Genomic DNA, 15,330 nt, shown 5'->3' on the forward strand with positions numbered 1-15,330 from the left:
AGGTCGACCAATGACAATCTTGTTTGTTACTTTGCTGTTTCAGGAAGCTGTCAAGGGGAAGCTGGAATTGTTATTGTGACTGCATGGTCACACTCAGCGTTGAGCTATAATCAGAAAAGATCCACAGATATCTGTAAGTTAACAGCTGCTGCTGCAAGTTTATCAATATTTGCTTTAAATTATGTTGAGTTTATGCGTTCGTGGCAATTCCTGGAATCTAGTCAGGGCTTAAAAGTGGCTTCTCACTTCAGGTTTTGCACAGAAAATAGTCATTTTCGTTTAGTGCTTAAAAGATTTCGGTAATCTGTGTTTATTTTATAGAGAGTTCATTAATAGGTTAAAAAAAAACATTTAAATTTTTTTAGAGGATTTCAGAACAATTCGATTTAAGAAAAACGTTTTGATTTGGGATATTCGCCCAGAAAATGGTTTATTATTGTTGTTGTTGTTTGTAGTAAATTATTTTTAATGAAGTAGGTAAAGTAGGCACTAAGAAGAAGAATAAATATCGATGTCAAATACCTTGCTTTTAAAGTAAAATATGCCCACACAAGAAAATATAAAATATGGGGAGATTCACAGACTTTATGGTGTGCTTTGGATCATTTGGAGTAGCCCAAGTTTCTTTGAGCTGAAGGTCAGCTCATGTCCAGACATTGTTGTCCATAATATTCTTGTAAAGAACAGAATGTATGAGTCATCAACTAGGCATGTCACTCAGGTCCTAAAGTAACTTCCAACACACTTAACACCTCCATGTTTTACAGTCAGAATGATGTTCTTTTTCTGAAATGTTGTTAGTTGTACCCCAAATGTACAGCGACACGCATCTTCCATAAAATCTGCACCCCTCTCTCACATCAATGGACAAAAAATGTATTTTAGTCTCCTGTGGATCACAGCTGACACTGTGGTTTTCTGGCATGCGGGGCTTGTCAATTATTGTTTCTCGTTTGTTCTTTAATGTGTTTACAAAAGAACAGTATTAACAATTTTTTTTTAGATCTATTAGTATATTTAATGCTGTTGAACAGTTTTTTGAAGAGATTTTTGGTTTCCATAGGTCTGACAGTCAACAGGCCTAACTTAAGTCCTCAAAAACTTATTTTATCATATTCAATTTATGTTTTACACAAGTGACAGTCAATTTTTGTATTTACACCCTGTTTGATAGGAAATTTAGCTTGAGGACCTGAAACATTTAAGTATAACAAGCAAAAAAACAGAAGAAATCTCTAAGGAGACAACTACTGAGCAACTGAGCTGATAATGAGGTATGCAGAGGTAATACATAAACATCAAAACTTCATTCATCAACCTCTTGGTGAAATATATTAGAACACGTCTAATATTCCACTTGTGTTTTTGGTTTTCTTAGACAGATTCCAAGGACATAGTTTTGGAGAGGAGGGCCTCAGGTTTTGGAACTTCAGGGTCTCATCTTTGATTTTGGCAGTTGATGCGGTTCTCTTGGCATGTTTAGATCGTGACCGTCTTTACTGTTCTCTGGAGTAGTTTGCAGCCGAGTGCAAGGTGCCTGAGATGAGAGTATTTTGGTGTCTTATCCTTGAGTGATGGTAGAATGGAGAAGGAAATAAGAAAATGGGAAGACAGACTGAGACCTCGTCTGCGGTAAGGTGGGTGCTGTTCCAGTCTGCTGAGCCACATGCAAAGCTCCCAACTTACTGGTTCATCTCTGTCCTTGACCTCACAGATGGTAAAATGGATCTTGAGAAAGAGAACAAAGTCCTGGATACAAGCAGCTGAAATAAGCTTTCTCTGTCGGGTGGCTGGGCTCACCCTTAGAGATGGGGTGAGCAGCTCCGTGTTCTGGGGGAGAGCTGGGAATAGAGCTGCTGTTCTTTTGCATCAAAAGGAGTCAGCAGAGGTTGTTCGGGCATCCAGTCAAGATGTCTCTTGGGTGCTTCACTTTGGAGGTTTTTTTCTGGCACCTGAGCTAATAATTGGCAGACGCAGAACTCACTGCAGAGACTATGTATCTCTTCTGGCCTGGACTTTCTCAGCCTGAGATGGAGAGTATTTAACTGCATGTTGGACCTGCTACCATCATGATCTGATCAAGAGTGAGCTAAAGATAATGGCTTAATGGATTGAAATTCAATTAAGGTTTTGCTTAGTGTAAGACAATGAACAGATCTTGGATCTATTTCTACAATAGTATCAAACAAAAAAAAGCCACAAAGATTATTATGCATAAAATTACTTTTATTTATTCTTAGACCTCCAAAATATGCTATTTAGGACAACCACAGTGGAATTTGAACATTACATATTCCACTAACATTTCTTTTGGAGTCGAGACTGATCAGTGACATCCTTAAGACAGCTGTAAAAAGCTCTGGGTAGCAGAGAGGCCAGAGGCCATGTAGGATCGCAGGATGCTGTGATTCTCCCGAGGAAGCAATCGCCCAACTGCTCACTTTACAAACGCTCTCAGCAGAGACAGTCCTGCTGTTTTGACAGCACTGTTGAGACTTATGCATGTTGACAGGAGGCCAAGGGAATATATCATGACTGACAACGCCGGGCATTGTGGAGAGACTATACGAGCCAAATAAGATGCTCTAACTGACCTGTATTTTTGAAAAGGAGATTTGGCTTCAGCAGAACAATAAGGGCAGGGATTTCTGCTAATCTGCACAGTATTGAGACTGATTAACAAATCTCTGCTGGACTTTTACTGTGCAGAAATATTTTTGGTGTCTCCACAACAGGCTTGAGTAATCGTACAAAAATAACACACCTTTTCAAATCAGGATCTAGCGGGGAGGTATGTTTTCTACTCTTATTATGTCAGCTGCTGTATCTGATTGAGCTAAATAATAGCAGCAGTCATAACATGTCAGACCTTTTCCTGGTCTGACTGTTTTGCTTTCTGCAATGTTGCTCTGCCATCGGTGTGGGATTGCTGTAAGGAGTGCTAACTTTTTGCGTCCAGAGGATGCCAGATTATTATCGGCATGCACCAAATTTGTTTTGTTAGCACTGAAAGAAAAGCAATAGTCTAACAGGGCATGCACAATAAGCACAGGGCAGGTTGTGTTTGCGGTTAATTTTATCAAACGATTACTCCCCCTCCCCTTTTTTTCATTTATTCTATCTCCCATAGTTTGAATTGCTTCAGTCTGGTTTTCTCAGATGTTTTTGTTTGAGTCATATGACATATTCAAACACATCCAGAAACAATCAAAATACAAAACATGTTCTTTTGTAGAATTGGAAAAAAAACAAAAACTGCAGTCTAAAAATTGTGGGTGAGCTAAGATGTCTTTCACTAGTCAGTATTAAAAAATAGCAGCTACCATTGAGCTCGGGGCCGTCGATAACCCAAACTCCTTTGTAAATCTGATACAAGCACAGATAAGATCTCTGAATTCTTTCAACACAGAGCCGGCACCGCACAATCTCTTGTGGTCAATACAATAAGGCTTAGTGACTGACTTTCCACTGAATGTAATTGGCTGGGGACTGTGTCAGCCCGCACTTCCTTTCACTTCGCAGCAGTTGTATTCATATCACTTGGCTATTATTTGCTCTGACTGACCCTTTGATTGTAGGTATAAACTCTGAGCTCCTCAAATAGCAACCTCGCTCAGCTGTTTCACGGCTGCGTTGCCGTTAGCAACAATACAAAGAGCAATATGGAGATCAGTCTTTTCAATTAAACCTTTGATAGAAGGCAGGATCCGGAGGGACGGGGATTTTGTACAGACACCGTCCTGGGACTTTTACATCTGTTACTCCCCATCCAGCCAGGTGTCTGTGTTTAAATCTTCAGGATTAACTGTGATTGCATTGATAGTTGAAACAACTTCCCCTCATCCCCTCCGTCTCCTCCACACACACACCCCTTGTTGCCAAAGCTCCTCCTTTTTATGTCTCACATTAAGATCAAATCAAGCCATGCGCAACAGGACTCGCTCCCCACCCTCCCCTGCCTTCTGCTGTCCAGAGAAAGACATCAGAGGTGGGATTCGTCCCCACTCTGGTGTGGCTGCTTCTCCAGACTCCCTTCCATCTGTGATCCTCAGGGAGAAGAAGAATATCTGACAAGGGGCTCATAAGCCTCTTAGCCCCCCTGTTGCCCAGTTCTCTCTCAGCCCATGTTTTCCTAATTTGGTTGTGTAAGAAGTCCGCTGCAAGGCCCTTGTGTGCTGTTTGGATTGAAATTCGCATTGTGGTCCTAATAGACTGGTCATGTATATCAATTAACACTACTCACTCATGGCAGGGTCAAACCTCTCGAGACCAGTAGAGGTAAATCCTTTCTGACTATTTCCTTATGGCATCAATGATGTGCGTTTAATTAGGTATCACTTTTGGTGGGTTACTGACTATGTTTCATTTTAAGTTCCTGCAGTAGTTGTTGTCTTTAGCTTTACAAAGAATTGCACTGGAAAACACAGTTGGGTCCAATCAGTTGGCCTGTAGATTTTCCATTCATCATCTCTGGTGTCTGATTGGCTAATCCGTTAGTGAAAATTCAGGTTTTGTTCATCGATTTAATCAAAGCTAATAACTTCCTATTGTTTTCATTTGTTTCAATCATCCCGTTTAAATGGCAAGTTTTTGTGATATAAAAACTTAGATCAAAAATATTTAAAAACATTTTCAACATGTAATGTGACATTTATCTTGTACAATTCAGCTTGAAAAATACGTATCTGTTTGGGACATCAACAAAAGAAAAGTAAACCACCAAAAAAAGTACAGTAACATGATTGCACAACCACAGATTAGTACTTTTTTGGAACAACTTCTGATTCAATTTCAGCATCCAGTCTTTTTGAGTTCCCTCCTCCCATCAGTTATATTAAATCTGATCAACCTCAAAGTTCAGGACACCTATCTCCACCATTCATTATGCAAGAAAACAAGTAAATCTTAGACAGGTTGCCAGTCTAGAATTATTTCATTTGACCATCATTATTTCTCATCTGATTTTATTCCACTGGATGTAAAACTATTGACTCTATCAAGTGAACCACAGTGCATGTTTTGCTTGTGTTTTATCTAACCAGCTAATGCTGGTTAGATAAAATCTCAACAGGCATTTCAAACCTCAAAGAAAACCAGCAATTGATCAATGAGTGAAATTGTTAAGACTTACTTGTGTGGATTTAACATTCACCAATCCAAGTCATAATATGAAGCCTTTTCCTTATAAATATCATAAAACTGGACTCAAATACATTGATATCAAACATTTCCAATTAACTCACAATTTAAGTTTAGTGGCAGCAACTCCCAAACTGCTCAATTTTTTCACCTTCCTGTATTTCTACATACAGGTATCTCTTTGTTCACCTTAACACAAATGACAGAAAAACACCAATTATTTTCTATCCTCAAATGTTTTTAACCACTCTTAATGGAGCAAATTATTTACCAGCATTTTCGCAAAGTGGGCATATAACATTGGGCATTGAAAACATTCTGATGATTTTGACTGCTTGAATGAATGAATTTGGGTTCCCTCAATAAGAGGATCACAAAGTCAAACACACAATGATATAATTCCATCTGCAACTATTCATTTGAAATAGCCCTCTCATCCTGACTGCAGCGCTGCGAGGCGACAGCGGGAGGCCAGCGGTCACAGATGGTTCTGCAGGGACGGCTCCTTTGACTTTCTTATCCTGTTGTTGTTTTCTCATGAACATGTTTGCCCTGTAATCTAGGATTAGCAGAGAGATTTTGTGTTAGTTTACAGCTGTAATACAACATGCGATTAATATCCTTTGCCCATCCAACACCACACACACACACACACACACACACACACACATGCAGGGGTTATTCGAGCTGAAAGATAGCATTGGTGCTTGATTCTTTGCCTGAGGGAAATTAGATCTAATAGATATTTAATTAGAAGTCTCTGTGTATGTCCACCTCACTCTGAGTCCCAAGAGTAACTCCAGCTCATATGTTACTCTTTCTATGTAACATGCAGGTGATGCTTTTGTCCGTGCATATGAACACACACACACATACACACACTATCAGTGACAGAGGGGGACTCAGAAAACCAGGCGGCTGCATATGGACTCTTGATATCAGTCAGTGGCCGTGTGATCTGGTTATGCAAAGTCTCCTAATCCCTACCTATGATGAATGCATGCTGGAATGGAGGGGAGGGGGCGTGATGAAATAGAGATATGAGGGCAGCTGTATGGGAGGCTGTCCACTGTGCTCTGTGAATGAGTGCTAACAAAGATTCCTGATCCCTGGTCTAGCAGAAGGAGGTGAACACTGGAGATCATGTCTAAGAGTGCATTACAGTACCACAGAGATGGAAATTCCGGTGAAGCAAGCTGAGAGTAAGAGGAAGAGGCATGAACATGCTGCCTTATAGCGCAGAACAGAGATTCACATTAACCTTCAGTCCACTTTCTTGCCAACAGAGGAATTAGAGGGCCAGAGGTGTTATTGTACCAGCTGGGGAAGTACTGAGTTTGCAGAAGATATAGAAGTATGCTGGAACCTCAAAGGGGCCTTTCTTTTGGGTTCCATGCAGGGTATCTATATATCCTCCTTCACCTGCTTGAGCCCTGCTATTCTCAGTGTTTTCTGGAAAGCGCAGGGTTGTCAGGGGTGACAGTGGAACAGAGGGAAGAAGTTGTGGGGAAGTGAGAGGATGGAGTCTATCTTTTTGGGATCAAGAAGGATGGCGAATAGGCCAAAGAGACACATGAAAGAAAAGATGGAGAGTTTAATAGTTGAAATGCGGTTGGAATGAATGAGAGGGACCTGTGCGTATAACACAGAGAGAGAAGAGTGGCGGGGGTAATGGGATTAGGGGTAACACCTTTGGCAGGACTCACAGAGCCACCTGACACCCGGTCTGTTGGGAACCTGGAGAGAAACAGGGGGTGGAGGTGGTGGGGTAAGGGAAAAATTGGGGGTCCTAATCCTTGTCCATCTTTGGGAAGTCATTCCCAGAGCTCTGAGGATTTGGGACTTTGGTTTCCGCTCTGCTTGCTTTGGTTAATAATACCCTGGGAGGGAGAGGAGACATGGCGAGAGAAAGAAGGAAAGAGACAGAAGGAATAGAAGAGATGAAGAAAAAGATTTCTTTACCCTGTGGAGGGCTAGCAGGACAGCAGCCTGAGAAAAAAGAAAGTGACTGAAGCAAGCACTAACATCTAAGCCCAGCCATATACAGTTCCTGTTTGTGTATGTGCAGGTGTGCGAGAGCTTTTCTACATATAGAGCCTGCTGGACAGTGTGTAAATACTGGCTTGCTTTCTTCAGTTCATCCCGCGGGTTGAGTAAAAGTCAATAACCCAAAAGTGGTTGTGATGTTTGCTCAGAAGACCTATTCCTTGTGTGTTTAAATGACAGTGTTTGCAGGGCTGCTGTAAGTGTGCCCGGGTGTTTTTGTGTTTCTATGGTGCCGACAGGAGCTGATAACAGCTCTAATGATCATGGCAGCACAGTCAGGGACGTGGTTGTAGACGGGGCAAGGCTGCCTGGCTGGACGTGTCACAGTTTCTGTGTTTGTCCATCACCTGAGCTCAAGGTGTTGATAGGTCCATCGTCCACAGGGTCAGAGTGCGGGACAGTTTTCTGGTGTGAACTGGCCACTCAGCCCCTGAGAATGAAACACTAAAGAATGTGCCATCTTAGCGGTAGGCCAACTGTGACAACCTTGTCCACACCTCCAGAAATGAAACTCCTCACAGCTTTAGTTTTTTTTTTTTTTTTAAAGAAATTTTGTAACTTTTGGCTGTTCTCTTCCTTAGGTGGAGATGTTCCGTCATATGCTGGGGAAAACCCTGGGCCTCTTGGGTTACACCATCCAGTACGGTTGCATTGCACACTGTGCCTTCGAATACATTGGCGAATTTGTGGTGGTTCGTATTTACCAGTTTACATCACCGATGCCCCTTTTTCACACGTTTTTCTACGCAAAATAATAACCTTTTTTTGTTGTTGTTGTTGTCTTCATTCAGTGTTCTGGTCCTTCTATGGAGCCCACAATTGTAAACCACGATGTTGTGTTCTCTGAACGTATGAGTCGTCATCTTTTTAAAATAGAAAAGTAAGTAAGATGGATCAGAGATTCTGTTTGCTTCACTGAAAGGTTTGGGTCTTGTATCTACCTTGATCAAACCTTTTGACTCTGACCTCCCATCTCTAAAAACTCTTTGCTTTTGCCTTTTTCAGCTCGCCAGTGGAATTTTGTGATCTAACTAAATTAACATCTTCTTTATAAAAACAACAAAATATGCAAGTTTCTCGAAAGAATGTGTTTTATTTACCTTAATATTGCAATGCTACCATATATGAAGGTCCTCTACCAATGTATTTGACTCTTAGATTTCTCTAACCAAGAAAGGGAAGGAAATGAGGTGGCAGAACCATAAAGCTCGAGAGGAAGTGGTTCCAAAAACGTAAATAAACTCCAAAATAGACATTAGCTTTACTGTTCTTGGACAGCATTGTTGATATTTCTCTCCACCTAGTCCACTTCCACTATGCGGTTTTTGTATCTGCATCTTGCTGTGTCAGATAAACGTTTGAGGAGCGTTCATCTGACACAGGGAGGAAATATTTATGCGGTTCTTCAGTAAAGATTGTTAAATGGATAAAAACTCTGTATGGAAATTGCACCGTCGTTGTCCACAGAGGCTGTGACTGTTTGTGGGAACCCCAGAGGGTTGAAGGGTGATGTATGCGGTAGGGGCGTCCTGAAGGTGTCCCACGTCGTTGTGTGAAAAATGTGTACAAAACCTAACAGTCCACAACCATGCGACTGTGCGTCGACTGGGTTAAGTATGTGGGAGCATTTAAATGTCCAAATTAGACCTTCAATATGAGAATTCTCTTTGAGAATTTGAGAATTATACATATAATTGATAAGTTTTAAGGTTTTAATTCACTTTATTTTATAAGAAACAAGCTGGTCCATTTAAACTCTTAGTCAAAAGATAGTTTAACCAACAGTTAACTATTTGTCTTGTTTATTTGCTTTGTTTATTAATTAATTACACTTAATTAGGCTTGCTTTGTTTCTTTCTTTAGCCCATTAATAAGTACAGACTGCTGGATTAACATTAAATGTGACTTTTTATGATCGGTTAGATATTCCATGCTTGCTCTTTCATATTTATTATAAAAAAATTTTTGGTGAACTATTTTGCTGATTTGATTTTGATAAGTAGTGAGATTGGATTGTTTCTGGCTTGTTTCTTAGAAATTTGCACATATCTGCTGCAGCTGGTTTTGCAAACATAACTGATTGTATTCGAGTGACTGCATCATGCATTGTGTGTCATTCCATGAATATTTGCATTTATTTGTTTTCAGGGGTGACATAGTAATTGCAAAAAGTCCATTCGACCCACAAATGAACATTTGTAAAAGGGTTATTGGACTGGAGGGCGATAAGATCTGCACCAGTTCTCCATCAGATTTGTTCAAGACCCACACATATGTGAGTATCTATTTACGTTTTAGACACTGTCTTCCCGCAAACAACCACAGTTCAAAGTGTTTCCCAAAGATGAGGAAAAGGAACAGTTAAATAGAGAGTGAATGAAAAACGTGTTGAGTACAAAACACTTGATAGCTTCTCTCATCCTAAAATGAATGCTTATGCATGATGCAAAACTGTGTCTGAGTCGTTCTCTGTGTGACTATCGCAGTCTATAGGCTTTCAGAGTTGTTTACATTTTAGACCATGCACATCCATTTTATGTCAGTGGTCAAAATATCAGCTTTTGACAACACCTATATTTCCTAAGAATGGTGATAAAACCAGAGAATGAACAGGGTTTCTGCTGCCAAAACCACTGTCATTGCTTTTCTATTACTGCTCCCCCCTCCCCAACACCCACAGCTCAGGCCCGCAATCTCTCTGAAGCCTGTTAGAGTTAGTGCCAGCCGAATGGACAGACTGATGGGTGGGAGGAGGGTTATCTGAGTGTGTGTGTGGGTGTGTGTGTGTGTGTGTGTGTGTGTGTGTGTGCGCGTGTGTGTGTGTCTGTGTGTGTGTGAATGAGTATATGACAGTCCACAAACCAAAGGTTGTGTTTATGTTGCATCTCTTTGAATTTACTTTGTATTTTATAGACTATGGGCAAACGCCTGAATAAGTTCAGAAAAATATAGCACAAGGCCAGGCCTGCAAGTGACATTCATCAAATGACAAAGTAAATACTTACTTCTACTATCTTTACCTCCACATAGAAACGATTGAAAAAGTGTATCATATTTCAGTGAAAATCTTTCCACTTTAAGTCATTTTAAAACTTTAAACTAATTTATTTGGGCTCAGGTGAACTTTTTCTTTGAACACCTTGAACACACTCTGACGATGTTATGCTTTCCACTCAGTCTTTAAGTGATAGACCAGTTTTAAACAGAAACAGGACTCTATGATGTCAGCAACTTGAATGTAGCTAAAGACTAGAAAAGTCCCCTTGAACTACCACAATGAAATTAATCTGCATGTGTACCACATAAATAGCTAATTATTCATTTAAGTACTCTCTGTAAGTATGAATAAAATAAACATCTGCAGGCTATAGTTCTTGGTGAAGCAAATTTTGTCATTGTGGGTAATAATGGGCAAAATTAACCCATCATCCTTAATGTATTACTTGAATGCACTCACTTTTATAACCCTATTTTTTTCACATCCCAAAACTGTATAATTAATTTGCGATTTTTAAAACGTGTTTGTGGTGGCTTAAAGCTGCTACATTTCTAACTTCCTTCAGAAACTAGCTGTGCTGCAGGGGAAGCTACCAAAAAAGTGCTAGTTTTAGCTGTATATATTTAATATATATGAACCCCTTGTACATAATTCTCTAAGATGCAATATATTAAGGAAAAGCCGAGGCATAGTATGATGTGTATTGGGGTTCAAATCCGTGTTTGTAGGCTCTGATGTCAAAAGGATGCAAGCTCAGCTCTCTATGGAGACAAAATAAATGCCATCTATCATCAAATATGTGGTGTCATGAATTTATGTATTTTAACTCCTAAGAATATATCAGTATTGTTTACCAGCATCTAGTCTAACTGAGAAAATACCTCTTCATATAAATGTCCCCTAATATAGTTTTTTTTCCTCTAGTGCAGAGAATCTATGTCCCTGTGTGTGGTTATTATGATGGTGTGAAACATTATATGTAGGCCTGTAAAGATGATTTTTGTAAGACGGTGTTAGACCCTGTCATCACCTCTTTTCTTGTTCAGGCAGATAGGCAGACCTGTCTCATCCACCCCCAGAGATCCAGCTATGTACTAATTGCTCTCTCACCTTTTCAGAATCATTTCTATTGTGTCAAAACAATACCGGTTGATCTCTAATGTTACACCAGGGGACAGAGAAAGACATGCGAGATGAAACGTCAGCCATACTTTCTGTGCTCTGCTGTAAAGTTAGACAGAGAGAGATATGGCTGGAGATGAGCTGAATATTCATACACACTGTATTAACGGAAAGTAATTCCTCACCCCAATCATGTTAAAATAATGAACAGTGTAACGGCAAGGTTGTTAAACAGCCGTCCTCCACAGTGAAGAGAGCTCTGGCTTCAGCTCTGCTCGACACATCTCTGACAAGCGCACAATGCCTGGCATGGACCCAACCTGCTAACGCAAGACCGCCGCTGCCTTCCCCATCCATCCTGCCCGGCAGTCCGCCGGCGGATTAAAGGAGCTCCATGTAGGAACACTTTAAGCCTGTGTTGAACTTGATATTTAGAAATGCTTGTCGAAATCTGTTCAAAGTCAAAAACAGACATTGATGTTCATTGAAGATGGATGACAAAGTACTTACTAATCTCATCTGTCTTCAGATAAACTGCCTAATAACAGGGTTCTGTGTATCATTTTCTGAAAGAGAATACAAAAATGAGCATCTGGGTCCAGTTGTCTTTTCAGTGCTGAAGTTTTCCTCTGGCATTTTTTTTTCTCTCTCTTTGTGACTTTGTGAAGATAGTTTCTAGCTTCAGTTTCAATTTGCCATGATCTGAAAGGCCAAGTTTCAAAGATTTCTGTTTAATCACGTTTTAAATTACTGCTTGGTTCATCTTCCAAGTATGCTTGTTTATATATTTTTGCTTAGACGGTAAATAGTTTAATGGATGAGATCCTTTGTTTAAATAATTCTAATTGGCTGAAAAATAAATGAAGAGAGATTAAAATGATTGATCTTAGACTAAAGAAAAAAGCACCTGGAATACAATTATTGAGACCGCTTCACCTTTTCCGTATTTTGTTACACTGCAGCCTTATTTGAAATTTAATTAAATTACAAAAAAATTAATTAAATTAATTTAATTTAATTAAACTCTCTCCTCAAACCAAATATTACAATATGGAGGTTGTGAAAAGGCCCCTGATGGGCTCTCAGATCATGAGAAACAAAAAGAAACCCTGGCACATCTCATCCCTGCAGTGAGGCATGATGGTGGCGGCATCATGTTATGGGGATGGATGGCAGCAGTAGGACTTGTGAGGTTAGAAAAAAGATGAATACAGCAATGTACAGAGACATCCGGGATGAAAACCTGCTCCAGAGCACTCTTGACCTCAGACGGAGTTGACGGTTCATTTTAAATCTGCACAAGGACCCAAAGCACACTGCCAAGATGTCAAAAAAGTGACTTGAGCACCGATCTGGGAGTCCACATTTGAATATCACTGAATTTCTCTGGAGAGATCTGAAAATGGCCATAAATCATCCAACCTGAAGAAGCTTGAGAATAACTGCAAAGAGGAATGGGCAAAACTGTCTAAAGATGGACAAATTAAGCTTGTGACATCATATTCAAGAAAAAAACACGAGGCTGTAGTTGCTTCTAAAGGTGGATCAGCACGTCTTTGCTGATTTGGATACCTGCATAAGTACCTGTGAATACTTTCACAGCCTTACATAAGGTTATGAATGTTTAAAAAGTACAACGGTAAAAAGAAAATTTTAAATGCGATAACACAATAGACCATTTAAATAAAATGTCTGTCTTCATCAAATGCCTGTGCTGGTACACCAAATGTGTATTGCTCTTGATGTGAGGTTGAGTCTGAAAATAATTTCAAAAGGAAGTGTTGGACAGGCCCTTGACATTTGTTGACCAAAAAGCTATGTTTTTTTTTATGGATAAACAGAATTAAGAGAGGGTTTTAATAAAAAATAAATAAAGCCAAGTTATGATTTGGCAGATGATGATTTGGCAGATGACAAACAGTAGCGTTTCTTTTTCCTGTGCTTGGGAGCCAGCATATGTTACCATGTTAATGAGGTGTAATGGTGAGAATCCAGCATGTTGACATATGGTTCTCAGATGACTCCTTTAATGATATTCATTTGTGTCGTTGTTAGTCAGCGAGTTGTTTACCTCATGTTAGGTCAACGTGTCACTGGCTTGTGATTATGTCACATCATCTGTCTCAATTATCAAATATGAAATGAAATGCAGCGTCCCGCATTATGACTGGGGAGCAATCAGAGACCGGAGTGATAGGAGGAAGGAGCTGGAGAACAGGAGAAGGCATGACATCACTCCACTGCTAGTTTCCCCATTTCCTTATTCGCGTTTTCCCGCTTTCTTCCAGAGGACTTTTGCCGTTAAAAAAAGTTGGGCAACACAAAAATAGACTCGTGGATTGTGATGCCCATTATGACAATATAATGTGTTGTTGATCCTGTCTGCACATATAGGGGGACAGCACACTTAATTAGGGCCTTGACAAGCCTACTCTCCTAAAGTGATGAGATTAATCATAATTGGTGTCACTGTGAATTAGAGCCTGCTTGGATGACTGCCCCACTGGCAGGTCGGACCGCGGTGGAGACCCTTGGACGCTGCTGCTAGCCGCAGCTTAGTTCGCTCCCTCTTTCTCCCTCTGTCCAGCTATCTCAGGCCCCTCTCTGGCTTTGCCCTCCCTGGGTACGAGGGGCGCAGATCTCAGCCAACAGCCTAATGACCCTGTTTGAAGTTCTCCTAAGTCTCCATCTCCCAACCCGGTTTGTTACCCATGACCCCTCGCCTACGACGTCACTGCGGTGATAAAGAGGGATCGGCAAGTTGACGTTAAGATACGTGAGGAGGGAGAGATAACTGAGGGGACTCTATGTGGTGAAGGGGGTGAGGTTTACTCAGAGTTGCACTACATTGTGAGAATAACTCACTTTTATGCAGTCTTGAGGGCGGCGGGGAATTTAAATCATGTTTTACTTTGGACAAGTGTACATGTTAATCATTTTGTCAACATTGTGTGTGTAATAATGATTTTAGGTTCCAATGGGCCATGTATGGCTGGAAGGGGATAACCTTAGGAATTCCACTGACTCAAGGAACTACGGCCCAATTCCATATGCCCTGATCCGAGGTCGTGTTTGCTGGAAGGTAACGCACAAATTCAAATTTAAAATATGTCTCGGTTTGTAAAACGTGCGTAAAGCCTTGATGATCCATTTTCTTATCTCGGGTTGAAAATTAGCAAAGTGTTTGGAGTTGAGTCACTTTGCACTTATTGTTCTCCAATAAATCCCTCCATTATGGCCAAGTACTAATCAGAGATTATAGTCAGTTGGAAGTTTGAAACAAGTATGTGTGATTGGCCAAAGCCTGGACAGCATATTGTCTAGCTTTCCATTCTGCTATGTTGTCATGTCACCGGATGTCATCGCAACCATGACCCTGGAAATAGGTCAGGCAACCTTCTGTCCATCTGATTGGATGGCAGCACTCCACTGGAGGCCCTGCTACGACAGCTGATGAAATAACAGGATTTTTAATGAGGTCAAATGCATCATTAAAAGCTGTATTAGGGCGTGTGTCCAAGATGTGAAATAAAGTGTTTTTTTCTCCCTATAATGGCTTTTATTTTTGTATTAATCAAATATTATTTCTCCTTGAACTCCTTGTTATTCTGCTTTTTTTCCCTTCACAGCTCTGGCCGCTGCATAGCTTTGGCACTCTGAGTGAAAGCCCAACCAAACGCATCATTAAAACTCAGACGGACTCGGACTCGGATTGATAAACTCAGTTGTTTACTTTTCTGTACTTAGTTTAAACCTCTTTTTAATAAAATGGCTACGTAGCCAATTTTCTTGTTGTGATTTTTTTTGCTTAATTATAGTCAGACACGTTTTAAATGCAGGTTTTCTTTTCTTTTTGGCAAAAACACTTAGTGTTCATACATACTTGATAAATGGTACTGCTTTAGAAGTGCCAGAGCCCTTTGTCATCTGGGGCTTACAGTGTATTTATGAGAGTGGTGAGCAGTGTGTAAAACTGAGTTCCTGTGGAACAACACATGCAAGAATTTACACAGGTAAACCTGAGT

The 15,330-nt window shown here is 40.4% G+C and overlaps 1 protein-coding gene across 2 annotated transcripts; it reads left to right on the forward strand.

The window, feature by feature from the left end:
- The first annotated feature begins 39 nt into the window (after positions 1-39).
- On the forward strand, positions 40-15,089 carry immp1l (inner mitochondrial membrane peptidase subunit 1). 2 transcript variants are annotated; one of them, XM_014997850.2, is made up of 6 exons: positions 40-133; positions 7,767-7,877; positions 7,977-8,065; positions 9,334-9,460; positions 14,277-14,387; positions 14,935-15,089. In XM_014997850.2, the coding sequence occupies exons 2-6, from the start codon at positions 7,773-7,775 to the stop codon at positions 15,019-15,021; spliced, it is 519 nt and encodes a 172-aa protein (XP_014853336.1). In that variant the 5' UTR covers positions 40-133; positions 7,767-7,772; the 3' UTR covers positions 15,022-15,089. The 2 variants fall into 2 exon arrangements, with proteins under 2 accessions (XP_014853336.1, XP_014853337.1); XM_014997851.2 differs by lacking the exon at positions 40-133 and adding an exon at positions 1,403-1,637.
- The last annotated feature ends 241 nt before the right edge of the window (positions 15,090-15,330 follow it).

The sequence above is a fragment of the Poecilia mexicana genome, unplaced genomic scaffold (genome assembly GCF_051168715.1).
Source record: "Poecilia mexicana isolate PSO_F unplaced genomic scaffold, ASM5116871v1 scaffold_3, whole genome shotgun sequence".
NCBI lineage: Eukaryota > Metazoa > Chordata > Actinopteri > Cyprinodontiformes > Poeciliidae > Poecilia > Poecilia mexicana.

Bases quoted from the DNA above. Each gene is read 5' to 3' on its own strand.
- immp1l (XM_014997850.2), top strand. From the start codon at position 7,773: ATGTTCCGTCATATGCTGGGGAAAACCCTGGGCCTCTTGGGTTACACC. The intron at 8,066-9,333 runs GTAAGTAAGATG...ATTTGTTTTCAG, and splicing joins CATCTTTTTAAAATAGAAAA to GGGTGACATAGTAATTGCAA. The intron at 9,461-14,276 runs GTGAGTATCTAT...TAATGATTTTAG, and splicing joins TGTTCAAGACCCACACATAT to GTTCCAATGGGCCATGTATG.